This window comes from Siphateles boraxobius, unplaced genomic scaffold (assembly GCF_051911475.1).
Source record: "Siphateles boraxobius isolate OS27281-9 unplaced genomic scaffold, OSU_SipBor_1 13, whole genome shotgun sequence".
NCBI lineage: Eukaryota > Metazoa > Chordata > Actinopteri > Cypriniformes > Leuciscidae > Siphateles > Siphateles boraxobius.
In genome coordinates, this window is record NW_027508733.1 from 20,728,287 (window position 1) to 20,754,551 (window position 26,265).

Below are 26,265 nucleotides of genomic sequence, written 5' to 3' on the forward strand. Positions count from 1 at the left end.
CTGCTGGGCAGAGAGAGGTCGGACTCCCTGCTGAATTCTCACTGAGGGAGTACAGTCAAAGACCTCAAAGATGATGAAATGAAAGAACTTACAGTGTCTTTCAGAAAGGAGAAAATGTCAAATGAATCTAGTTTCTGTTCAAGTACAAGCCTGGCAACTTGCTAATACCAAAATAAGTGAACAAGCTAAAGGTGCAACTGCATTAGCAAAATGTAGTTTTGTCAATAGTGTAGCGATGTAAGAAATTCTGATTGTTAACATGACGAATTTGAGTGACCAAATTGGAGGCCGCAGAGTTGCACGAATGCCCCCCTTAGCACCATCGATGCATTTCCCCCCGCATTGGCAGTCTTACTGTATATGTCATACGTCAAGTAGGGCCCTGTGATTTCTGCGATGCGGAAATGCAGAATCCAGTCATAAAAAACGGAATTTACTGTGTATAACACAGAATTGTAGAGAATTTTAAGTTTAGAGATGCACGATACATAGGCCAACATATCAGTATGGGCCGATATATGTTAGTTTTTAATGTTATCGTTATCTGCCCGATAAGAAAAGTTGGCCGTATTAAAGCCGATACATAATTAACTATTCCCTTCAGCTGAGACACTTCAGCTGTGCACTGTTAACCATGATGGTTTTGAATTGCTTTATATCATTGGAATCACTTCAAAAAATAAAAATATAGTTAAGTGCAACATGTGCAGTGTAAGTCTGTCATATAGGCTACATAAAATTATAATGACAACATTATTATTGTGTGTTTGGGACATGGCTTTTAATGGTGAGACTTTTGTTTTTGTAATCAGGCTCTCAAAAATTATATAAAAATTTGGATTAAGATTTATCTGCCAATATATTGGTTATCGGCTTTCAAATATAAAGAATTACCGGTTATTGGTATTGGCCAACATTTTCATATTGGTGCATCCAACCTGTAAACTTCTGTTGTGCAGCACTTTGTTTGCCAAAAACAAAAAGGAATTGTTAAAGGTTAATTTGATTACATTTCAAATGATTCATTTAAATAGTTTTCTGCATTCATTTGATTGCCAACTTTTTTAATAATGAATTTGTATTAAATCATAAAAAAGAAAAAAAACATAACATAATTTCTGAAATAACAAAACATTTCATAAGGAGCTATTATTGTCAAATTTTAATAAACTATTAAATTATTAAAATTTTCTGGATTCAATTGATTAGACATCCACTTTGATCAAATTTAATTAAACAGAAAAAAACAGAAAAAACAGAATCCTAATTACATCCCTAAAACATGGACTCCGAGGAAGATCGTAAAGGTTTAAAGGACCAATTTTGGGCCCCTGTGTTTTAAACGGTAAACTAGTTAAAATAGCAAGTTAATCTTAAAACGCTTACCGTTTGGTTCTTAATTCGGTGGTAGGGCTGAACGATAGGAAGTCCCAGCGGTGTCACCCACTCCACTGTTCTCCCAGACCTAGCTATTAGCCTAGCGCTCTCCGTCAGCCATTCCTGAAAGAAAAAAAGAACCAATCGAACCAAGTCAGTTTGTATGTATATATATATTTTATAAATATTTTTAAGAATTCAGAACAAATTTGCATAATGATAGAAATCCATTTACCAAGCTAGCCAAACTTAAACCAAAACCCCTATATCTGCAACGGTTTTGTCTTAACCTAAAAAATATTGCGAAGTTGTTGCTGACATAAACTGAAAATGAAACCTCTTTCCGGAACAATTTTTCTTTGCCTAAAAAATATTGCGATAAAAGTCTCGGGCTGTGCTAGTTGGAAGAATCTAAACGCACAGGTGGGAAGTTTTTGCCGAGACAAACTCTAAATGAAACCCTTATATCTGCAACGGTTTGTCTTAACCTAAAAAATATTGCGATAAAGTAGTTGCGATAAAGTCTCGGGCTGTGCTAGATGGAAGAATCCAGACGCACAGGTGGGAAGTTGTTGCTGAGACGAAGCATTTAAACAACTTGGCTGCCATATTCGCAGGTCCCCAGTGCTCTCCCCCCGAAACGCTTTGTGTGAGATAAATTCCTGTGTTCATCTGGAAGCGGGCCGGGCCTGAAGTGGCTCCATTCATCAGAACGTTCACCAACACTTTCTACTCCTGTAACACCTTCTGCCGGTAACGCCAATGATCAACTACCTACGCTCAAACGCTGCCCCCTCCCGAGGATCTGACCTATTTAGGAAGCTGGTTGTGTCTGTAGGCAAAGTGGGGGATATTTCACATTCGTTACGCCTGTCTGCTCAGCTCCCCGGGGGGTGCAACAGGAGACGGTGAGCGGCTGGTCTTAGATCTACTGAACCGGGGACATTCATTCCTTTTCTGTTTCCTGCAGCTGTAATTCATGAGCCGCAGCCAGTTGCATCATGGGAGAACTATATCTGGCGATTCACAAAAACAATCATTTCATTCAAAAAAAAAGAGAGAAGCAACAGGGGGTTGGCTTTTGGTTTAAAATTAACGATAAACACTATTGTTCACAAGTTGGTAATATTTCTAAAGAAGTCTCTTATGCTCTCCAAAGCTACAATAATTTTATTTAAAAAAAAAACAGTAAAAAGAGTAATATTGTGAAATATTCTTACAATTAAAAATAACGGTTTTCTATTTTTATATATCTTAAAAAGTATTGTTTATTTCATTTGTAAATTGTATGTTGTTTATATGTAATGAGTATCTTTGTTCTTACCTTATAATTACAAAGAAAATAATGACAAAGATTTTTTATCTTCACCACTTTGGCCTAATTCTTTTTTATTTAATATTTTGTTACCTTGTAAGGCTTTGTTTTTAAAATAGGGGACATTAGTTAGGCTGTAATGCTCAGTCACGATTTTCCTGAAAAAAATCGTGATATGATATTTTTGCCATATCGCCCACCCCTAAGTAACAGTAACACTAGACAGCACTGAGAAATGTATTACATTATACAATTTAATACACTAACTTTTGTAGCATATAATACTAAAACTAACCAATTCGAACCCATTGCCAAATTTGCATGGGGAAATCCATACAAATTTCCTGATTGCGTGGATTCCTATTAAATTTACTTTATTAATCCGGATTAAATTATCTCAGGCAAAAATAAAGAGTAAAAGGGGATGAGATATTGTATACCTGAATCTCCCTCGTCCCAGTAAACATTTCCTTCAAGCTGTTAAAAACCTGAACCACCAGGTAATGTGAAGCATCCCATATGCAGTCCTGCGGATTAAAAGTAGCACATTGTTATTTACACACAGACACAACACTGTGAATGCTTTATCCAAACCCCAATCAGGTTGTAAATATAATATTTAAATGCATTTTAATTTGTATGTCAGGTACCAATAAATTCCTGAAAATAACTGAACATATAGACCCCTTTTCAGTTGGTAAACATGATGCTGTTTTTATGTAGCTTATGTAGCTTAGGTGGAGGCAGAACGATCCCTCTGGCCGCTTCACTAACGCTAGTTTGCAAGTTTTGTTAGCTTGTTTTTTAACAATGACGGGAGAAAATCAGATTTTATGTTAATGTGCAAGGTCACTCACTGTCCAGGACCGCGATTGTTATTTGCAAACGTTAATTTTAACGGACGGAACCAGATTGGCCGACCCGTACACGCTCACTCAATGGATGGACGATCTGACAGGATTAACGTTACCTCGTTTGAGTGGCCTGCGTTCTACACCTGATAGAGAAACCGAGCGTAAAGACAAACTGAGGGCATATAAATCTTTAGATGCCTATAACTATGTGATGAATGGTCTTGACTTGTGGCAACGTTACATTGGGCGGTCCTGCCCAGCGCCAAGGCCAGAAGACGACAATATAAAGTGACATTACAGTGCAATTTTAATCATGTGAATATTTTCTAGAAATAAAAATATTTTTTATGTATTAAAATTATATTAATTAACTATGTCTCTGATTATTCTTTCTTACCAGGTTCTTCTCTGTCACAATCAATCACAACAATACAATCATAGATGATTCACAAATAATCATAATAATTTAGAGAACATTATGCGATTAAATTTCAAATCGGATCCTGTAGGTGATTCTTGCACCCAAAAACACAACAAGATGACATTTAATAAAAATAAGAATAATTTAAGATCCTTATTATGTAGCCAAATCTGTGCTGGTTTGTATTGGCCGCCTCCAGTTTTCACTTTTTTTTATAGACCCCTTTTGCGCCGACGTCACAATTACGTCACGGCGTTAGCTGGAGGCAAAACCAGCTAACCAGCCTCCAGCTAACGCCGTGACGTAATTGTGACGTCGGCGCAAAAGGGGTCTATATTAAAAAAAAGTCTCCAAAGAGACCAAAAGGATCATCCATCCAAATTTTTGCTTTAACAAGCAGATTGTGGAGATGAGATCCCATGATAATTCCTCTTTTATATTCTCTGCAGCCTGGGAGAGACGAGAGAAGCATCACCTGTTTCTATGGCTGCCCAGAGGGCCGCACTTGGGGAAATCAAGACTGACGCAAACGGAGGGGAAAGTAAATCCTTAAAGTTCACGTCACCTGCGATGTAAAGCAAGATTACCAAGCTTATCTTCGCCTTTAAATTGAGATGAGGAAAAGGTTAGATAGCCAGAAATCATGGAATGAAATAAGAGAGAAATGGGGAGTTTGTATAGCTAAAGCACTTGACAGCCAGATTGAGTACAGAGACACCTTTTGGCTGGAAAAGGGTCTCAATCTGGCTGGAACATCTTTCTTTACTGCTTTAATAGTAAATTTGGGTCTGCAAAATACAGAACACAGCTATCCACACATCATGCAGGACAAGGTTTGTTTTATGTGGAAATTCTTCATCTTCCCCGAGTTTTTTGCTCCATCTATGATGATTTTAATTGAAGTGCAACAAGCCTCACCTTAGGGAAATCATCGATTTCCTTCAGCCGTTTTTCGATTTGCAGACGACCCCCGTACCGAGTGACGCCATAGACCACAGTCATCACTGTCTGCTTCACCACCTTCCTGCTGATGAAGCCCTCCAGCACCTGTGCGATCTTCAATCCCGTCTCCGCATCCCGAGCTCTGAACTCTTCCACCTGTGAGACACAGGACAGCGCACTTTTCTGAGACCCCATAAATCAATGCACCTATTCATCATGTTTATGTTAGTGATGGGTCACAATTGATGACTAGTGGAACAGTCATCAGACTACAGTCTAGTTGATTAGGTTAAACATGGTTATATTTTTGTATATATTTTCCAATATAAAATATATTATATAATATATATAATATAATCAAATAGTTTATTATTAGTATTATTGTAAGATTTAAAATATATATATTTTAAGTTTTTAATAATATATAAATAACAATGAGCCATATATATATATATATATATATATATATATATATATATAGAATTATTTATATTCTAAAAAATATATAATTAAAATAAGATAAATAAAACAGAATTGTATTATATTATTTTATTATATTTGATACATTGTGATATATAATATAATAACAATAATTTATTATTATTTTTAATAATATATGCATTATAAATTATATACTATTATATGATATATTTTTTATGAATATATTTTAAAATACAACAATAATAATAATAGAAATAAAACATTTTTATTATAACATATATATTATTATTGTGTGTGTATATATATATATATATATATATATATATATATATATATATATATATAAACACAACACGATTTATTAGATTATTTTATATAAAGTGATATATAATACAATAATTTATCATTATTATTTTTAATATATTTATTATAAACTATACACTGTATGTTTTATATATATATATTTTAAATAATATAATAAACATTATTATATATATTGTAACATAATATAAAAGTTTATTAGATTTGAAATATAAACAAAAATGTAAACAATATAATCAAAATATATATAAAAGTTACATATTAAAATGCATTTTTATTAACATCTTTTAAAATACAATAAAAACAAATCATGAAATGAATGATGATTACTAATTTTTATTCATTATTTTATTATGTTCAACAATAGAATATAACTGAGGGGCAATTCAGAAATAAAAACAACAATAACAGAAATATCCCAGTTGTCCTTCACTTAAACTATAAATAGCTTAATCTGCATGGAGGGAGGAGCAGGTTCATTAATCACACATGAGGTGTAAAAGTTGTTGACGGTCTTATTGGGGCTCTTGAGAGCTTACGCTATCAAACAAAAGCTCTGATGCCGGCTGCTGAGGAACAATGAGGCTGTTTGGGCCAATCTCTGACTCAGCAGAGCTCATTGAGATGTCTGCTATGTACCCTTCAGCTAAGGTTAGTGCAACCCGATGTTTTTGGCAAGAACGATACAACAGTATATTCAAAGGGTACACTGTGTTCCCAAATATAGTCAAATCAATAGGTAGGTCAATATATCTCAGATAGTTTTCTCTAAAAAAAACCCCACAGTATTCACAGAAATGAAATGAAAACTGGAGCTTTGAGACCATGTGTTGTGAGTTGTGGATAAGAGGCCATTTAAGATGACTATTCAACTTAGACTGAAAGGGGCAGTTAGACGCACTGACGCCCCCTGGTGTCGCAGAATGACTGACCTGCTGAGCTACGCCACTGTAGACATCCTGAGGCAGTTCACAGGGCATGAGGTTCACTGAAGTAGCACCAATCACATCCCGCCCGAGGGCAGCATAGTGCTGGAGGCCGTTGCATGAGCCATCCTGAGTGAGTGAGTGAGTGAGTGAGTGAGTGAGTGAGTGAGTGAGTGAGAAAGAGAGTGAGAGAGAGAGTGAGAGAGAGAGAGAGAGAGAGAGAGAGAGACTTGTACTGGAATAGCAAAAGCTTGGTCTTCTTAATATATTTAAATTATAAAGTAACCACGCAGTACCTGATGTACAGGGTAATAGGAGACGAATTTGGTGTGGTCGGGTGAGCGCGAGGCATTCGCTATCTCCATACAGCAACCCAGTGCTTGCCATGGCTCATCTGCATTCATCCACCATTTGCGACCCTGCAAAATTAGAGTTGTGACTCTTTAGGGAGCAAGGAATGTGACAGTCATTTCAATAAAACATTCAGTATAATATTGCTCAGTCATAACTCTGAGCCTGTATTGTGATGCATTCGGGATTTGAAAAAAGAGATGCCATGGAATCAATTATACAATGTATATGAGGTCGGCGTACTGCAGTGGTTCCCAAACTGGGGTACAAAATGTTGAGTTTTGCAGTTTGTTAAATTATGCCCCACCTTAAAATAACATTAAAACAGAGCATGTTTGTCGCATCTAGTGTATAAACAGGAAAATGGTAGTGCCGTAAAAGGTCAAATACATGACATCTAATCAAATGACCTCATCTTTTGCGGTCAAATCTGACTGCATCCACACAAGCAGCGTCCATATGATAGGTTGCGTGCAGTCAGATTATGATGCCTTAGTAAATCGGCGTTATATTACTGCTGTTCTCGACAATGTACCTTTGTAAAAGTGGAAATTTAGCACTTTTTTAGTGTGAATTAACAAATATAGACACAGACTGTACATAGAGATCGATATAAGACTCAAAGTCTCTTTGATACAATAACATACCCTGAGTAAATTCTTCTTGTTTTTAATGTTGATCATATATTATACGAGCAAGATTGCCGAATATCTGCAAATACCACAAATTTTATACAACAGTTCAACAAACAAAAAGTGGTACTTAAGTACAAAACAGACCCACCATCTAGTAAAATACTTTTCTAGAAGACTTATTTAAAAGTAATTTAAAAACATGTAGTCCTGCGACCACTAGTACACTGGTACGGTAAGTGTGCGATTGAATTGCTTACGTCAAGAGGATGGTCTGCCGAGTCTAGGACGTCCTCCATGATGCTCTCAGCATACTCCAGTCTTCCAGCTAGTGAGCTACGCTTCTTCAACCCTGTGAGGTTCACCAGGTGGATCTTCAACCAGTCGAGGCCTTTGGGACCGAGAGGTCGTCCCTCGGCAAACACCAGCAAGGCCCTGGTCACGTCACTGCCAAGGTGGTTAAAGTAAGGCGGCTGGGGGTACGTACGACCTCGAAAGTCCATATTATGTGGAAACCAAAAGATCTCGTCCCTCATGTGGTTGGCGATGGACAGCTTATACAGCGCGTCCATTCGGAGGCTGTGCATCTCCGCCACCTTCTTCTTGGCTTTGACACCCTCCCGCTTCATGTAGGCCTTCTCAATCTGAGTGTAGGACGGGTCATGAGGGTTGAAGCGAGGAATCTCAGGTGCTTCTGACAGCGGAGGAGGGATGCTGAGCTTTTCGCTGCCTTTGTCGTTGAATATCGAAATGATAATGTCCAACAGGGGCTTGTTGATCTTCCAGGGACAGTTGCCCACCTGATTGAGGGAGTCCAGCACAGCATGGAGATCTTCATCTCGGCTCTTCTCCAGGAGAAGTTGGTGCTGGATGGCTCCATCGGTGGCGCGCATCAGCTTGGTGGACGTCAGCAGGTACGCGCCGCTCTTAGGGGACACCCAGGGCACGGGTGGACACAACATGGGCATGACGTAGGATTCAAATGTAAGTTTGGTTTCCATCGCAATCCTCTGGATTTGTGTCACAATAGGATGCGGTTTGATGAAGCCGATCTGATGGGGATGCCAAAGAGAGCAAAAAAAAAAAAAAAAGGACAAAAAAGGACATTAAACATGGACAATTAAATCCTTAAATGCCGTGACAGATCTACAATAATAAACATCTCTCGTCGCTAGCTCCCAGCAACCCTGTAATCCAACCTCAAATAAATCAGAGATGATTTCTGAGTGGTGCTGGTAAAGTGTTTATGGTGCACAACAGACGTAACTGTCTTTGACAGCTGGATAAACAACTTCTATTCAAAGAGAAAGAGAAAGTACACAATATATTCATATAAACAATGGCCGAAATCAAGCAAATGTTGAAATATGAATATACAATAAGGTTCAATTGACATGACCTGTTTGTAGGTTCATGTATAAACAAGTAACTTGTATTTTTGAAGTATTCATTAAAATAATTGGTTCATAAAAGTCGATTGTTTCGTGAATCGCACTGCATTGTTCATGCTGTGTGTTGTGGATTAACTAAAATTATAGGCTCAGAGTTATTTGCTTATGAGTTAAATTACATTGGTCTCACTGTAGGTTTTTGATTCACTAAAAAGAATTCCTCAAAAGAGTGATTTGTTTGTGCATCGAACTAAGAATGTAAAACTTTTTATGCGTTTTGGCCATTCATTTACATGAAAATGACTAAAGCGCTTGGGGGCCTGAAAAGACAAACTTTTGAAAATTGGTTTCAAAGTGAAAGTTTCAATACAAAAAAATTAAAATGGAGACTTGCATATTACATGTTCAGCCTATAAACCTTATGTTCTGTCTTCCGGTTTGTATTTCCACAGCATGAAGGGAAGATCTTACGGATTTATGAATGAACCGCTCGTTTTAAAATCTTCCTGGTCAACTGACATTTATTATGACATCTGCTTCAAACATTACAAAGCTCATGATAACTTTTGTTAACTCTACAATAAGAAAATCCACTTCACCAGCAAATAACTCTTCGACAGCAATGCCATACAAATATACAGATTTACAGCAAAAACGGAAGTTCAAAGACAATATTCTAAAGAAGCGTACTTGTTTCTCTGGCGCATAAGATCTAGAGGCCCATACTTTTTCTTTACAAAGTGATATCGCCACCAACTGGCCTGGCATGAATAATACAGCATATTTAATCATTTTTGAGGTTTGTGTGAAAAGGGATCGTTTTGAGAATGTTGTCATCTGTATGCGAAAAACGCGAAAGGAAAAATGCTTCTGCTTTTAGTACATTGTTGTCGTGTAAACGTACCCAAAATCTATAAAAGATATAAGATCGTTTTACTACAAGGTGGCATTTTGAATGTCTCAAAAATGAATGTGAATTCACTTGACTGCATTCATGCCACATGAATAATCCACAAACACGCTAAACTGAGAGCTCTTCCCTGCTGCACGGGCCATCTGCAAACTCAGCGGAGAAACAGGAGTTAAGCTTCAGGTCTTTGAAGCCCACGGCGGAGGCCTCTGCCATGCCGAGAGCCAGGGCAGAAGCCTTGGGAATGAGATTGAGGACAAAAAGGAAACTCTCCTGATCTTTTTCGGCTCTTCCTCCCCCTTTCTACAATCCCTCGCCGGTTAATAAACCGGGCAATTAAGAAGACAGTAAAAAAGAGATTAGTTTTGGCACAATCCATCTTCCTCTGCTGACCCGCGATCACTCGCACTGGAAAAAGGATTCCATAATTCATGAAAACATGCATGTCTGTGAGAGGTTTCAGAATAGGAATGGATGGTTTATCACACGAATTTTAATGGACAGTCATTTGGATTCAAATGAAAGCTATCTGGCAATGAACAGCCTTCAGTATGACAGCAAAAACAAGCGTGCTTCCTATAGGATTGTGCATCATTTCAACTAGTATGACTTCCTGTCCAGCTGGTCTCGACCTCTTACCTTATGATTGCTGCGGAACGTGTACATGTGGTATAGGACGGGAATGAGCTTCTTCTCTTGAGCGGGATTGAGGATGTTGCTTCGGACTTTGAGCTCATGAACCATCAGGTCGACCAGGAAGCTCCCAAGCTGCACCATCAGGACCAGGGGCCAAGGGGTGTCGTCACTTAAAAGAGAGGGGCCGCTACACTTCTCCATCTCAAGACTCGTCCAACACTCCCGCGGCAGCATTCCGTTTGTCTACGATGAAACGGGAGGTATTGTAATGAACAAGAAGCAACTGGATATTTCATATGAAAGCAGACTGATGGTGTCCAGTCAACCAAAGCTTGTACCTTGGTGTCGTTCGCCAGGAGTTCAGCATATGAGTTGTAGATACTCCTGAGCTTCTCGATCATGTGACTGTGGCTCTTCTGCCGGATGCAGTACAGATTGTGGACTCTGTTTCCCATCTCTTCAGCCATGAAGAGCAAAGATTCACCACTGGGAGACAGTTTGTCTAAACTCTGAATGTGGAGAAAAATAACTTTAAAGGTGCACAAAGTACATCTTTTCTCGCTTCAAAAGAAACAAACAGTTATTCTGACTATGTTAAAACACTTAAAAATAACTACAGTGGCCAAGAGAAAGCCATTTTTTCTACCTAAAGGAAAATCAGCTCAAATTCATGTACTTTATATGTTTGATTAAGTTGGTACCTGAAGCATGATGTTCACATAATCCTGATCATCCAGGATACACAGGTATGGGTATAAGCAGGCATTCCAGGACCTCTGGCTGTTGTTAGATAATATCCGTTTCTTTTCCTTCAGTGCCTGGAGGAGAGCTTTCTCCCAGTGTTTCCTCTGTGTTGCAAGTAATTCTCTCTATAAAAATATAAATGCATTTTTCAATTTTTATTTCAGAGCTCAATTTGTGTGACAATATTTAAGTCAATACATTCAGATCGAAATGTTGGAGAAGTGGGCATTGTAAAGACTTGCACAAGGGTTTGGAAACCAAATGCTGTTTAAAACTTGTGCACAACTGAAACAGGTAGACAAAAAAAGAGAGACGTTTTTGAATTATGACAATAATTAAGCACATTAACTTGCATTAACCAATTCTCATTGTTGTAACAAAGAAAAATCAGTTTCTAAAACATGCTTCTATCATGATTTTACACTGTGCTAGCATGTTTCTAGCATGAATTCAACACAATACTAACACGTTTTACCTTGTTGCTATATTTGTTTAGCATGATTTAACATGTTTCTATCATGATTTAGCACATTGTTATCATTTCTAACATGATTTGGCATGTTTTTAGCATGATTTAACAATTTTCCAACATGATTTGAATATTATTGTATATATTTTATTTGCTTGGGGATCCCTGATATAATACAATATTTTTCTCCATTACAGTAACATACTGACAATTTGGGGAGAGGATGCTAACTGTCATAGAAATAAAGTAAATGTCTTTACTCTCCTAAAACATGGCTTTCTACTTATTTCATTACAGGCTTCAAATAAAAAAAAAATTTCTTACATTTTGGGGTGAAATGTATGGATGCTTGTTTCTGAATAAAACAGGTACTTGTGACTTTTTATTTCACAATAAAACATTTTATTTTTTATTTTTAGGAATTGACTTAATAACTCACAATTACATGCTTATATCTCATAATTCTGAGACAAAAAATTGTGAGGGGAAAAAAGTCAAAATGAAGAGGGGAAAAAAAGTGATTTCTTGATAGTTTCCATGATGTTCACTCAAAATCACCATTCACCGCTTTAAAAAAATGAAATCTCATGTAAATGTAGATTTGAGTTTGATACACAACACAGATTGGGTTCAGTGGGCAGTCAGTGCCGCCCGGTTGAAAGTGGGTCATCTCTTTATCAAGGTGCTTTTTGGTTTCCCTACAGACTGACAGAAAAGGCAGATATGACACAGATCAGTTATGCTGACCCTCTGATGGAAAGGTGCCTCTCTCACAGGGCTGGTGGAGAGACGTTACAATGCATTTCTATTCCATTAAACCCAATTGCAAATGTTCCGGGACCACGGGGGACCTTTTTTTGTGAAGGAACAGACAGTGGAGCAAATGCCAGAGTAGAAAGATGCAGGATTGTGGGAATATGGCTACTTTCTATGCATGAGCTGGAAACTTTCACAAATGTCTGCGTTTAGCCAATGTATCATAGCTTAGGTGCAAATCTGGATCCTAAAAACAAAATTTGACGTGTTAACTATTAAAAGGAAAATCTGTGAGTCTCCACATGTGTACGAGATTTTGAAAGGCCTCTTTATGGTAGTTTCCTATGTTTGAGGATTCCCACTGTGCTCATTTCAGTGAAACTAGTCATAGCAATATTAATTCTGGCAGACAAACGGACATAAATAATTTGGTGTAGGGGAAAGTGGGGTAAGCTGTGCCACTTTTTAGCTAGGCTGACCAAGAGAATTTATGTAAAAACTAATATTGTCCAACTTAACCAGTATTAAGAGTAAGTTGAATCATTGGGGAGTATGTGAAAACTATGTATATTTTAAATGAAAAGAATTAACTTATGAACACATAATCCTACTCCAAAATACTTACTTTGCTGATTTTTTCCCCCCCAATTTTTTTATAAACCAGCCAAACAATTTTTAATATTAAAAAATATCTAGAAAATAGTGACACCATTTTGTAACAAGGCAAAGTATACATACATAGTAGATGTACATCTTACCCCGAAGCCAACACACTTGACCCCACAGCTTTAATTATATATATTATAATAACAGAAATATATTATGAGCTTGTTCTAAATATATTGTCATGGGACAAAAAATAATGCAGTTTGCTAGACACAGCTTATAGACTGACACATCTTACCCCGCCCTGCCATAAATGCTTTAACGGAAACACCCTGATTTTTCTAATCCAATCTTAAATAACAATCAGACGGGTTGCGGTTTCTTACCATTTTGGCCATGTGATCGGTGACAGGCTTCAAGGCCTCTACGGAGTCAATAGTGACAGTTGTGGCCTTCTCCATTGCCAGCTGAAGACTGAACCGGTCCTGCAGTTCCTTAAGACTGAAGTCCAGTTTAGGATACGTGGCTCCTTCCCTCTGAAACACACAGATAATAAATGCAATCAAATGTGCCTTGTTGCTTAGATTATTGAAAAAAGAAGGGTAATTATCTGAGATTCAAATATGAATCAAAATATTCCCTTTTACTATCTTTCATTTAGTTTATTAGTACAGTATAATGATGTTGAACTTTGTTGTAAAATTGTAGTTTATTTTATTAAATTGTAACACATTTTCAAAATAATTGTACAAAATTATCAAGTTAAACTGAGACTCCTACTTTTAACTTACTCAACTGATTGCATAATATTATAACACAAGTAATGCTTAAGGCTTCCTGGCAGAACCAGTGAGTTTGGTGCGTGTTATTTGTATACAAAATCATAAGAAAGCTCAAGACGACCCGTTAAATAATGAGCGCTGAGAATCGCTCATCGCCAGAGGCTCATGTTGAATATTACTGGCTCCTTATAACTGGATAAGGAGACTGAGAAGGTTTAAATCTCATTAGGACAAACATAAAAAAACGATCATTCATTTGACTGCCAATTACAGAGACTATTTACTTGAACCTTTCGCAGGCGGCACACTTTGTTATGAGGCCTGATCGAAAGAAACCATTGCACTTTATGGCCCAATTAAAGAACCAAACATCATTACGTTTAAGTGCACTTATTTTCGAAAGAACCAAGCAAACTAGCTAGCTAAAATAACCATGAGAATGTCAAATGCTGAATGTATTTATTCCGTCTCATAACTTCCACGTACGGCCAATTAAAATCCAATGAGGTTGAACAGTCCCCCCTCTCGGAAGTCTGGTCGTCAGCCAAATGTGTGGCTGCATAAAATACGAACTGTAAATACGGCATATATTATAGCAACAGCTTGCTAAGAGGTGCGGAGATCGTGTTAATGTGGGCTGTGCGTTGACATGTGCAGTCATTTATTATTCGAAGGGAGGCGTTGGTGGCTTTACACAGACAGCTGGGAATTATCGCCAAACACATCACGGAAGGGTTGGGACAGAACAGGTCGGCGGGTGCATTAATACTCGCGACTGCTAAATCTGTCCTCAATAGAGATCACATGGACACCGGCCAAAGCAAGCACAGAAGTTGTGGAGGGATAAATCATGCCCACGGCGATGACTACTACAGCCCGGGCAAGCAGAACACGAGATGCAGTGTTGTGTATTTAGAGACGGTTTGGCAAAAGCCCATATTTTCACAAAGCCACAGCCCTGACAGGGAGAATCACGCGTGGTGACCTCGGCGTTAGGGATGTGTCGTTTTCAAGCAATCTTCAATGCTTCAGTGAGGTTGTGCAGATAAAGGATGCATTGGGATGTAAGAAGGGCATTTATGGCAACTCTATGTGGAAACGCATCTCAATCTACCGAAACCTAGTGTACACAACATGATTTTGAAATTTTGGGAATTATGAAAAGGAGGTAAATGGGCAGTATTTGGTCACTTATTGCTCACTGACTAATTGCCTTTACATTGAAACTTAAAGGTGACTTTCGAAAGGGCCTGTTTTTTTTTCAAGGTGAAATGTGTATGAATATTTTGTTTGCTATGACGGTCAACATTGTCAATCGTTACCATATTACTATGATGAATATTTTACAGTCTGGATCAAGATCACACAGTTTTGTCTTTAAATAAAGTAAAAATCACACAAAACAAAACACATGGTCAAATAAAATATTCAAAGCAAAACAAAAAAGCATTACAAGAAAACTAAAAAACAATTTAACAGACGTTTTCATGACAACAATCATAATTGGCTTTGGGGAAAAAATTAAATAAAACAAAAAACAAGTAAAAAAACAAAAAGCAATGAACAAAAAAACAAAGCGAAACATAACAAAACAAGCATTACATAAATCCTGCACTCTTAACTTGCCAAAAGTAGGCCAATCACAATTTACTCAGAAATGCTTCGGTCCCATTTACTGAACTACCTGGAGCATTTTTACATCCATTGAAATAATCAATATATAAGTTTAAATTATAGTACAATATAAATTCTATTATAATTTATACAAGAAAGCTTCTGTTAGATTGTTTTGTATTGTTCATGACAACAATCATAAATGGCTTTAAAAAATAAATAGAAAATTGACAAAACTAAATTTAACAAATTAAAACGACACAAAAAGAAGAAGAAAAAAAAACGACACAAAAAAACCCCAAAGCAACATATCTGAACGTATTTTTAGCCTGTTGGGCATCTCTGAAAAGTTGGTAACAGAGTTCCATTACTGATGAATTTCAGTTTCAGCATTTTCATCACAGACCTTCACATGACCCAGTTCTTCTATACTTTCCAGGAAAGTTTCCATTGAAGGTGTAATGCATCGAAGTGTGGGATACAAATGGGCTTATGTGCACCTGCAATAATAAATCAGTTGGGGAAAAAGGGGGATGCCTGGGAATTGGTTGAGGGGCAGACTGGCCCAAAGACACCATCAAGTGCGCCCAAAAATAGCGCGGGCACCTCTGTTCGAAGGAATTATATGGCAGATGACAGCTGACATAGTAGTGAAACTCGTCATTCTGACACACAAGACAAGTTCAGGCTGGTCTTTTAACGCTGACAGGTATAATAGTCTTATGAAAAGCACCAGCTGTTTTATGGTACCAGCCTCCACTCCAACTCCATTTTAACAGTGCAATTAACCGGTTTTACAACCAGTTCGCTAACACTGCACGAGGAAGGTTTAACACAACTGCGTGTACCTGTATATGACAAACTCTAACATAACTGAGAAAAGCCTCCAAAATGATTATACTTTGGTTCAGCAAGGAGACATTAAATTGATCAAAAGTGACAGTAAAGACTGTAAAGATTTGTAATGTTACAAAATTTCAAATATATTATTAACTTTCTGAACTGTTTTCAACATTGATGTTTCTTAAGCCGAAAATCAGCATATTAGAATGATTTCTGGAGCATCATGGTACAGTGAAGACTGGAGTAATGATGCTGAAAATTAAGCAATTTGCTTCCGCCTGCTCCTTCTCGAACTAATCCTTTTATTTTTTTTATGTTTTTGTTGTTAAATCTTGATTGTTTGTGTAGTATTTTGTGGTTTTAAAATTTTGTGTTGCTGATTGTTCGAGACAAATAAACAAAAATAAAATAAAAAATAAAATAAAAAATCAGCTTTGATCACAGGAATAGGCCTAAATCACATTGTAATTACATTTATTTTACCATATTTTGATAAAATAAATGCAGCCTTGATCAGCATAAAGAGCCTTCTTTCAAAATAAAATCAAATAATAAAATAAAATCTCAGAATACAACCATAAATAAAAAAAAACAACAGTACCTCGGCATAAAATTTTTCCACCAATGACAGGGAACAGACAGGCTGGTCTTTGGACACAAAAGGTTGGTATTCGGGTTGCACCAATCGGACGGCCTTCAGGACCATTTCTCTCTCATCCTTCTTAAACACACACTGTCTGAACACATCATCCACGGACATGCCATCCACCTCCATCTGCTGCAGACACCTGTGTGGACCAGAAGACAGATGAATACAATAAAAAACACATTTTTCATAGTTACTTTCCTATACCAGGTTAACATGGCCATCAATGTCAAATCTCATCCTCTCACGTTCATTTCAACTGGGAGATTTTCAAGCCATTTGCTCTCAAAAAATACCTAAAATACACCTAGAAAAAAAAATAACTTTGATAATACGAAGGGAAAGGCCTTATAATGACAAAACTTCCACGGCCGCAGCACCTGTGCTCATAGCGCTGAGACCGGCGGGGTGTCGGAGCGGAATATCAAATATTTGCATTGACACGGAGTGCCTTCGAACAGGACGTTCTGCTCCCTCTAGTAATGGGTGTTAGATAGGCCACTGCCATATGTCCCAAGGATTATAAGGCCGTGTTTATTCGAACAGAAAAAGTGTGAATAAAGTCAGAGCCCCACGCAGCTGGACTGCTCACTGTTGATGTAAAGCTATGTTCCTGTCGTGGACAGAATACTAATCAAAGCATGAGAATGACAGTCTGTGCCAGAGAAAATAGGTAAGGAATATTAAATACTCGCTTAATGTTACTGTGCAGTCATGATGCAAAACAATTACCAAAGTTAATTAATTACACTATTTATACACCATTGATTAAAAATCTTGCCCAAAACAGTCCATTACTAGTCTGGAAAACATGTGGTGAAGTGATATGGAAGTGTAATGTGGTCAACAAATTTGCAACTATTTCAGAGTCATGCAATATCTTAAATTTAAGGGAATATACAGTACTGTGCAAAAGTTTGGGGTAAGATTGTTTTTAAAATTAAAGGACTATTTAAACAAAAATGCTGTTCATATTGATCAAAGAATACTGGAACAACAGTTTTCAGCATTGATACTAATAAGAAATGTTTCTTGAGCAGCGAATCCACATATTAGAATGATTTCTGAAGGATCATGTGACACTGAAGACTGCAGACATGATGGTGAAAATTCAGCTTTGTCGTCACAGGAATAAATTACAATTTTAACTTAATTTAAAATATATTAAAATAGAAAACAGTTGTTTTAAACTGTAATGTTATTTCACGATATTACTGTTTTTATTGTATTTTTGTTCAAATAAATGCAGGCTTGATCAGCATAAGAGATTTCTTTCAAAAACATTGAAAAATATATTTACAGATGCCAAACAGTAGTGTACATATTTTCAAAATTGACAAGTCGGTGAGTTGTCTGAACTAGTACAATTAAACTATATTAATAAACTTACAATTATTAAAATATAATTCAATATATAATAAAAATATAACTAAGGTTCTCAGAGCATCCATTGTCTTCTATAGTAGGAAAAAAAATACTATGGAAGTCAATGGGTGCCGTGAACTGTCTGGTTTCCAACATTCTTTAAAATATCTTCTTTTGTGCTCAACAGAAGAAAGAAACTCATACAGGTTTGGGAAAACCATGAGGGTGAGTAAATGATGACGATTTTCTTTTTTGGGTGAACTATCCCTTTAACAAACGAGACATCTTCGAAATGTAGCACTCGTAGAAAATCACATCAATACGTGGCCAAAGATGTTCAATTTCAAGTATGAACAGAATAATTTAAACTAAATCAAAAGAACTGAAAGACAAATCACAGCAGGCTATTTAAAGTCGACAGTAAACGTCTTGAAATCTATCGTTTCATGCAGTGAATCTATTACAGCAGAGGAGAGTTAATGGCTGTAGCAGCAGCGTTTTAACTTTTCAGAGCGAGTTTACTGTGCTAACTAAAAGCACAGCATGTTCTCAGCACGGTAAAACCTCTCTGAAAAATCTCTCAATTTACCTCAAAATCTCCAGCTATTGAAAACAACTAGTCATTGTTTGGTGGACAACTATCTGACCTTCATTCCACTGATTACAATTAAATAACAGCAAAGCTGCTGTTACCAGCACAATTACCATGCACATTAAACAGAACTGTAATGCCTTCATCCAACCAGGAGCTACTTACTCAACATTATCCAACACCCTAGAAAGTCTATCAACCAATCAAAATCAAGAATTCAACAGAGCTGTGGTACTAGTTGTAAGCTAGTTGTTTAATCACATTTATTCGGTAAGGTCTGCATCCGGCTGAGGTATTTTACATTACCATGAGGCTTCAGGACAGACCGGGTGATTCCTAAGGTTCGCCTGAGAAGGCAGAGGCGGTTTCCAAAGCAACAGGCTCCTTTGGGAGTGAAACACACCGACGATGAGTCATCAGTGCCCTCTAGCGGGCGAACACCGTGAAGATGAAGCCGTCGAGGGCGAGACATTCCTTCACCCTTTCCATCTTGTGCGTGACAGAGCAACAATCGCATCATCACCTCCTGAGGGTTGCATTCAATACTCTAGTAAATGTTAAACCCTGAGCTGATGCAAATGCAATTAGGAGAGGCGGATGACTCTATCAGTAATTCTGAAGCATTCTTTTAAACGCCTGATCTCTTGCAGAGGACAAAGGAAGCTGATAAGTATAGAGGTGGGTGAGAGTTGACTTGGGATTTTTGTGGAGTCGAGCAGCACTCAGACTTTCGAGTAGGCGGAGACTTTAGAGCAGAGTAGACTTTCGAGTAGGCGGCATACACAAAAGGGGCAGTTGTGGCCTAATGGCTAGAGAGCTGGACTTGTAAGTAAAAGGCCATGGGTTTGATTCTTTCTCAATACCGGCAGGAAATGACTGAGGTGCCCTTGAGTAAGGCACCTAACCCCCAACCGCTCCCCGAGCGCTCCGGGGAGGTGTGTCCACGGTTGCAGTGTGTGTTCACTACTAACTGCTCCTAATGTGTGTAAATGGGTTATATATATTTCTTTTATTGAAAAGTGCACAAAATATCGGTCCCATTCAAATTGGTTGACAAACACATACACACATAAATAAATAAAGTTCATCTTTAAAAACACTAATAATACTGTTAAATGTAATCTTTAGCAAATCTCAAAATGAATAAGCAATTTTCATTCTATACATTACAGTATTTTAATATTATTATAGTATTTATTAATATTCTGAATTCTGTTTTTGTTTTTGTATTTTATGTGACTTTTTCATTATTAGTTTTAGTATGTTTTATAATTTTATATTTGTTTTTAGCGTACATACTGTATATTTGTATTTCAGTTTAAGACATTTTAGTATTTCAACTTCAACTTAATTTTTCGTTTTATTTCAGCCTTTTTTCAATTAAAGAATTTTAAAAAGTTTTAGTCTTAGTTAACAACACTGGTACATTATAAATATATATTAAAAAAAATATATATATATATATATATATATCTCACTTCAACCATAAACCATAATTTCAAAATAATTTCCAGCCACAACAAGTTGAATGTTTGCAAACCAAATCCAAACATATCCATATGTGGTGTAAATTCAGATTCAAATGCTCTCAGAGTGAACAGACAAATTTGTTTTGTGAAATTATAACATCATACGAAGTGCACAATACTGTGTGGCACTACATCCAAACTTGCTTCTTTTTTTGTTGCCAATTCCTCCTCGGTATAGCAAACTGCGTGACACTCACTGTATAGTGACTAAATCAGCGATTTTGGACACATATGTAAATGCATAAAATGCCTCTCGCATATATCTTCTCATGCACCTTTTGAGGTCAAGAAGTCAAAATTTTGCGTTTTCCATCCACACTGACAGCTCTAGATTTCATTCACGATGGCACTTTCATCACTTGATTTTGACTACAGTGTCATTGCACGCGAAACGACAAGAGTGAACGGTTGATTCTAAGGATCGTGTCTTGAAAGAAAACTACATTCATGTGTAAATAGGTCGGCAAGTTTGGATTGAATGAAAGGAAGCAACAACCCTGCCACACGAGAGCTGAAAGACGAATTGAAACTGTGGCGAGGAGAACAAAGAGAGACAGATGGATAAAAAATAGGCTCCACTGGGGTTTGTAGAAAGAAGATTTCCACTGCACAACTGTGTTTGCCATCAGCTCTCTGTGATCGATCAACCCAGCCAGCTGCCACAAGCCACCCTGCACCTGTCCTTCTGTTCGGTCACTGGGCGGCACCATATTGCCTCAGCAGTCACCGTTAGCACTTATAAATGCAGAGATACGCAGACGCACAGAAGCCTAATACAATCAATTGGATAACTTAAAATGGTTACAGTGTGGTAACACAAGCTGCTAAAGTTGGAGCGCAAAGGGAAAAATTGTCTGGTGGACTTTGAACCAACGTGAATTAAGACGTTTAGCAGATTAGCTCAACCATGAGGCCATCGAATGCCCATTTTCCACAAGTTGGTATGATTCTTTAGTGTGTTCATGTAAAGTTTGTAATATACTTTGGTTTAAATTCCTCAATGGTTGTGTAAAGCAACACCTTTTTACCTCCTCAAAAACAGCCTTGTTCACAGTGACCTGTTTCGGTGCATGTCTCTTTAAATGATAATGAGCAACTGCTCACCCCACCCCTCTCTCCTATGGGGAGTGTCGAATGGCTGAGGGCAGAAATATGCTAATACGGGACAGTCCGTCAGTGGTCGTGGGCGGAGCATGAGCATTATGACATCATAGTGCTCAGAAAATCCAAACGGCTTGATTATTGAGAGTGTTTAAACCTTTTTAAGGATAAAAAAAAGGAGTGAATGGATTTTTTTCATTGTATGGTGGTTGTGTCCACACACTACAAAGACAAATTTATATGCAAACACCATATAAAAGTGAATTTTGCATCCGATGACCCCTTTAAAGGGATTATTTAACAGATAAATCTAAATATACACTACACTAATATTTTGAAAATTGTTGCAACTGTTTTTGTCCATACAAGGGAATTCAATTGGGTCCAAAGCAATTTCTGAGATATTTTGAAACACTAATTACTGCAGTCTATTTCAAATGTTTCAGAATGAATTATAAAAAATAAAATAAAAACTGTTTGAATGAATGATTCAATGACTTCATTTGTTTCATTACTGGATGAATCAGCATTTTTGAACGAATCTCTTCAATGAAAGATTAAACGATATGCATTTTTTAACAGTCACTTGTCGCCACCTACTGGTGTAATGACGTAATCGATACAATCGTTATTTGAAGTGCCAAGTGACTTTCAAAAGATGATTTGACTATGTTGACAACATTTCAAAGACATTTAGAATGAAATTGTGGATGACAAGCATTGAATAATTAATAAAAATAATCTAAACAAATGGTTAGGTCAACAATTATACTAAATTCAAAATCGACCGCCCTAATTAATTAACCTATTTTAATATATGTGATGATAACATATACAATATGGAGGGGGAGGGGGATTTGGCCTCATTCTGTCAAGGAGCTCCCCATATAAATGCAAGAGAGAAGGTGTTCTGCTAAATCCTTCAGCCAGGAGATGATCAGCACACAAAACAAATAGATGACCAGAGAGAAAATGGCGGTCCACCGAGTTAATGCTCTTTAGATGAATGACCACAATTTGAGTTTCTATTTTTGGACCTAGTCAAGGCAGGTTCAGAATAATCCTATAGTACCATGGATGAATGAATCAGCTCATGGATGTAGTATTCACACAGACACACAAAAAAGCATATATATGAGCGCCATTACGAATTTGCATGTTTATCAAGTTAATTTGGATTCATATAGGGAATCTAAAGAGAATGAGGGAGTCTTTGTTATCCATGCCTTATTGCACACTGCAACACTGACATCTAGAGACACAGTCTAGAACTGTCAATCAATTCAACATTGTGGAACTAGTAATATTACTTAATGTTTTGACATGATTATGTTATACTTTCTAAATGTTCTAAAATACTTTCCGGGTCATATTTAATCGGAAATCATATAAAACCTTGAATTACATAATGGAAAAATTGCATAAACTATGAATCGAGTTTTAGTACCATACTACCATTATGAATTTTCTGCATTGCTTATCATATCTTTTTTCCCCCACATCTGATTTTGGAGTAAAATATGACCATATCATGCTTTCGTGAGAAAGTATTCGTGTGATGATAAACTGGCAATGCACCATCTGTCAGATCCACCTATACATAGTTGTGATTGGAATACATTGAAGTTCAGCTTTTGGTAAGTGGTTACCTGGTAATGATCCATTTTTCACACTCAGACATGCGGCCCATGCACTCCAGAGCAGCACAGTAAGACGTGACATTGGGTTTCAGGCCTGCTTCTTCAATCAGGACAAACAAGCGACGAATGTGATTGATGGAACCCTGCAAAGCACAGTTACAAAAAAAATTCTGACAAATTAAAATGGAAAATCATAAAAATGTAAGGAAAATGAACAGACAAAATACTGAAAAAATATTGTTAAAAAGGGATTTTTTAAAAAAATGTAAAGACTAAAGGGAAAAAAACAACAAAATACTTAATTCTGAAAAATAATAAAATATATTTTTTAATGCTGTGGAAAATTATTTTAAAAAATTAAAAATAAGACTAAAGAGAAAAGAATCAGCGAAATATTGAACATTAAAAATTTGAAATTGGAAAATTATATAATTTTTAAAAAAGGGGTAAAAACAAGCATATATATATATATATATACACACAATGAAAAAGTACCACTTTGGGATCAGTAAGATTTAAAAAAAATAATTCATACATTTCTTATAATTCTCAATATTCCTATTTTCACTATATTTTGTAATCAAAAAAGTTAATATGGTGTAGAAAGAGAGATGCAAATGTGCATACATACTTTTTTGGCCCACATCCTCATTATGATGTTGTAGGTGCTGATAGACAGATGCGTGCGTTTGGATAACTGACGGTGATGACATAGTAAATAGTTCTGAGCTCGAGCCACGTCGTCAATGAACACGCACGCCTCCAAGTAACAGCGAATTCTGAGCTGAGGATCACCATAGCGGTTTCCTTCCTTATCCTCCAGAAGCCTTTCAGGAGCAGTCAAGCTCTGCTGGTCTACATCCAGCTCCTCTTCCTCATTACCTGTAACCACTGCTGGTTTCTCTTCAGTAGACATCGCAGAAACTTCACTGCTGGAGAACTTTTGCAATCCTGGAAACCTGGCGGCTAAACTTTCAGAGGTTCTCAAAGCCTTCCGTTTAGCCTTTTTTTGCAAAGTGTTTTCTTTGCCTTTGGAGGATGTTGCGGTAGACGACGTAGTGGCTTCTACTTTAGTTTTCGTCATACTTCTCTTGCCCGTCGTGATTGTCTTTGAAGATGTACCAGGAACCATCGAACTCCCTTTGCTGCTTTTTCCCGGTACTGGCTTATCGTGCATTTTATGTGAAGTTTGGTTTTTGGGTTTAATCCACTTTTCACGCTTGAGTTTCTCCATCCAGCGACTCGCGTGAGTTTTGAAACCTTCAGTTACACTCTTTTTAGCAGCTGGCCCACTTTTAAGCATTTCTGCCTTTTCTCCTGGCAAGTTCTTTTGACTATTCCCAGGTGCCGTTTTCTTTAGTCTCTGCTGCATTTTGAGGATTTGCACTTTTGAATGTTTGACATCTACAACAACGTCAGATTGGAGCTGTTGGATTCTGGCCTCCAGAACTGTGGGGGAAAAAAGAGAGAGAAATTAAGTGCACATTAACTATTATGAATCTTATTTATAAAAATGCTTGTATTGGAGCTTTAATATTTTCCCATGAATGTTTACTGTAAATATTGTAACAATTAATAGCTATTATTGCATATTTAGTAATACATTTTAGTTTTTATATTTTATAATTATCTCAACTGCTTGATTTTTATATAATATAAAAATTGTAAACTATATAACCACACAGTTCTATATATACACATACAGTACACTCACATACTGTACAAGCAATACATATTAGATAGAAAATGTATCTGATAAATGCAACAAGACATGGTGATATTAAGATATTAGAAACATTAACTTCATGATTTTCTGTTTAGCTGTTTTGAAACAATGAGTACTGTGAAAAGAGCTATACAAATAAAACGATCTTGAAATTAAAATTTAAATACAATTTTTATTTATTTGATTAAAGCATATGTTAATGTACAAAAAATACCCAACCAAAGATCATACACAGTCAATTTGCTATAAAATAAATCATATAAAATTCAATTGTTCTCATATAACACAAAGCTAATTCAACAGCTGTAAATCAACGATAAACATTAGATATAACCATAAGAGGCAAAGATACCGTACCATCCAACAACTGAGACTGTTCCCAGAATCTTTTCTTCCTATCTTCCTTCTTAGGGATGGCTGAATAGTGTCTTTGGTAAGCCCATGTTTTGTCTGAGAAATGACAGAGGAAAAACAGTGAAATAAAAAGTTTACAAACTCTGTTTTTTGGTGCTGGAGCACAGAACGAGACATAAAACCTAATACAATACATACATAATACAACAAATACTCCATATACAGACTTATTTCTGTAAATCTAGATTGTATTTAAAACCAAATTATGAACAAAAATGTGCACCGCGTTGAGAAATCACCTCATTTTATGAACTATGACAGACTTTTTTAGATGTAAAAGCTGCTTGACATTGAGATATTAATGAGCATCTGAGATGTAACGTTAAACAACTTGACTTTTTGCAAACGACATTCTAACGTAAAAGTAAAATACGCCTGATATTAAAGAAATGGCAGTTTAGTAAAATGACTGACTTAATGTGCTTTGAAGGACAAGACAAATGACAGCATGACAATAAGATAGTTTTCTCAATACCTTGAATTTGTCTCTCTCCATTAATCCGTATTCTAAGACACAAGCGGCAATAATCGCCATTTAGAAATCTTACAGCCCTGTCAACCGCAAAACTGCGAGATAAACCCACTGAATAGGCACACAGTCTCAAAAGTGACATGTTGTCATGATAGTTTTGAAACACCACATTATCCTGTGCAGAAGGCGGCCATTTTAATCAGACCTGACTAGTTCATAGGCGATATAACGATTCCAGACCTCAGAGAGTCACGAGCAGATCGATCAAATTTTTATCTTGACCTAGGATCAAACACCTGCTACTGTACATCGTATGTAAGTTATATTTCATTGATATATAATCACTTATTTTGCGTAAGCTTTAGGAACTATTCTTAATTCAAGTGGGTAACAGGAGAAGTTCCCATAATCATCTACCAAAACACTTGTGTACAAAACCGGTCTTAAGT

At 36.8% G+C, this 26,265-nt stretch overlaps 1 protein-coding gene across 1 annotated transcript in view; it reads right to left on the bottom strand.

Annotated features, from left to right (window-relative positions):
• polrmt (polymerase (RNA) mitochondrial (DNA directed)) overlaps positions 1-26,046 on the bottom strand; it is a 43,609-nt gene extending 17,563 nt beyond the window's left edge. Inside the window, exons 1-15 of the mRNA XM_077226429.1 lie at positions 25,820-26,046; positions 25,288-25,380; positions 23,836-24,653; positions 23,214-23,347; positions 16,933-17,119; positions 13,479-13,628; positions 11,219-11,386; positions 10,856-11,026; positions 10,521-10,760; positions 7,841-8,632; positions 6,894-7,016; positions 6,604-6,726; positions 4,886-5,065; positions 3,133-3,219; positions 1,387-1,500 (exon numbers count right to left, since the gene is read on the bottom strand). Coding sequence (XP_077082544.1) covers positions 1,387-1,500; positions 3,133-3,219; positions 4,886-5,065; positions 6,604-6,726; positions 6,894-7,016; positions 7,841-8,632; positions 10,521-10,760; positions 10,856-11,026; positions 11,219-11,386; positions 13,479-13,628; positions 16,933-17,119; positions 23,214-23,347; positions 23,836-24,653; positions 25,288-25,380; positions 25,820-25,958 — 3,519 coding nt within the window. The 5' untranslated portion in view covers positions 25,959-26,046. The remainder of the gene's footprint in view (positions 1-1,386; positions 1,501-3,132; positions 3,220-4,885; positions 5,066-6,603; positions 6,727-6,893; positions 7,017-7,840; positions 8,633-10,520; positions 10,761-10,855; positions 11,027-11,218; positions 11,387-13,478; positions 13,629-16,932; positions 17,120-23,213; positions 23,348-23,835; positions 24,654-25,287; positions 25,381-25,819) is intronic.
• Positions 26,047-26,265: the final 219 nt, after the last annotated feature.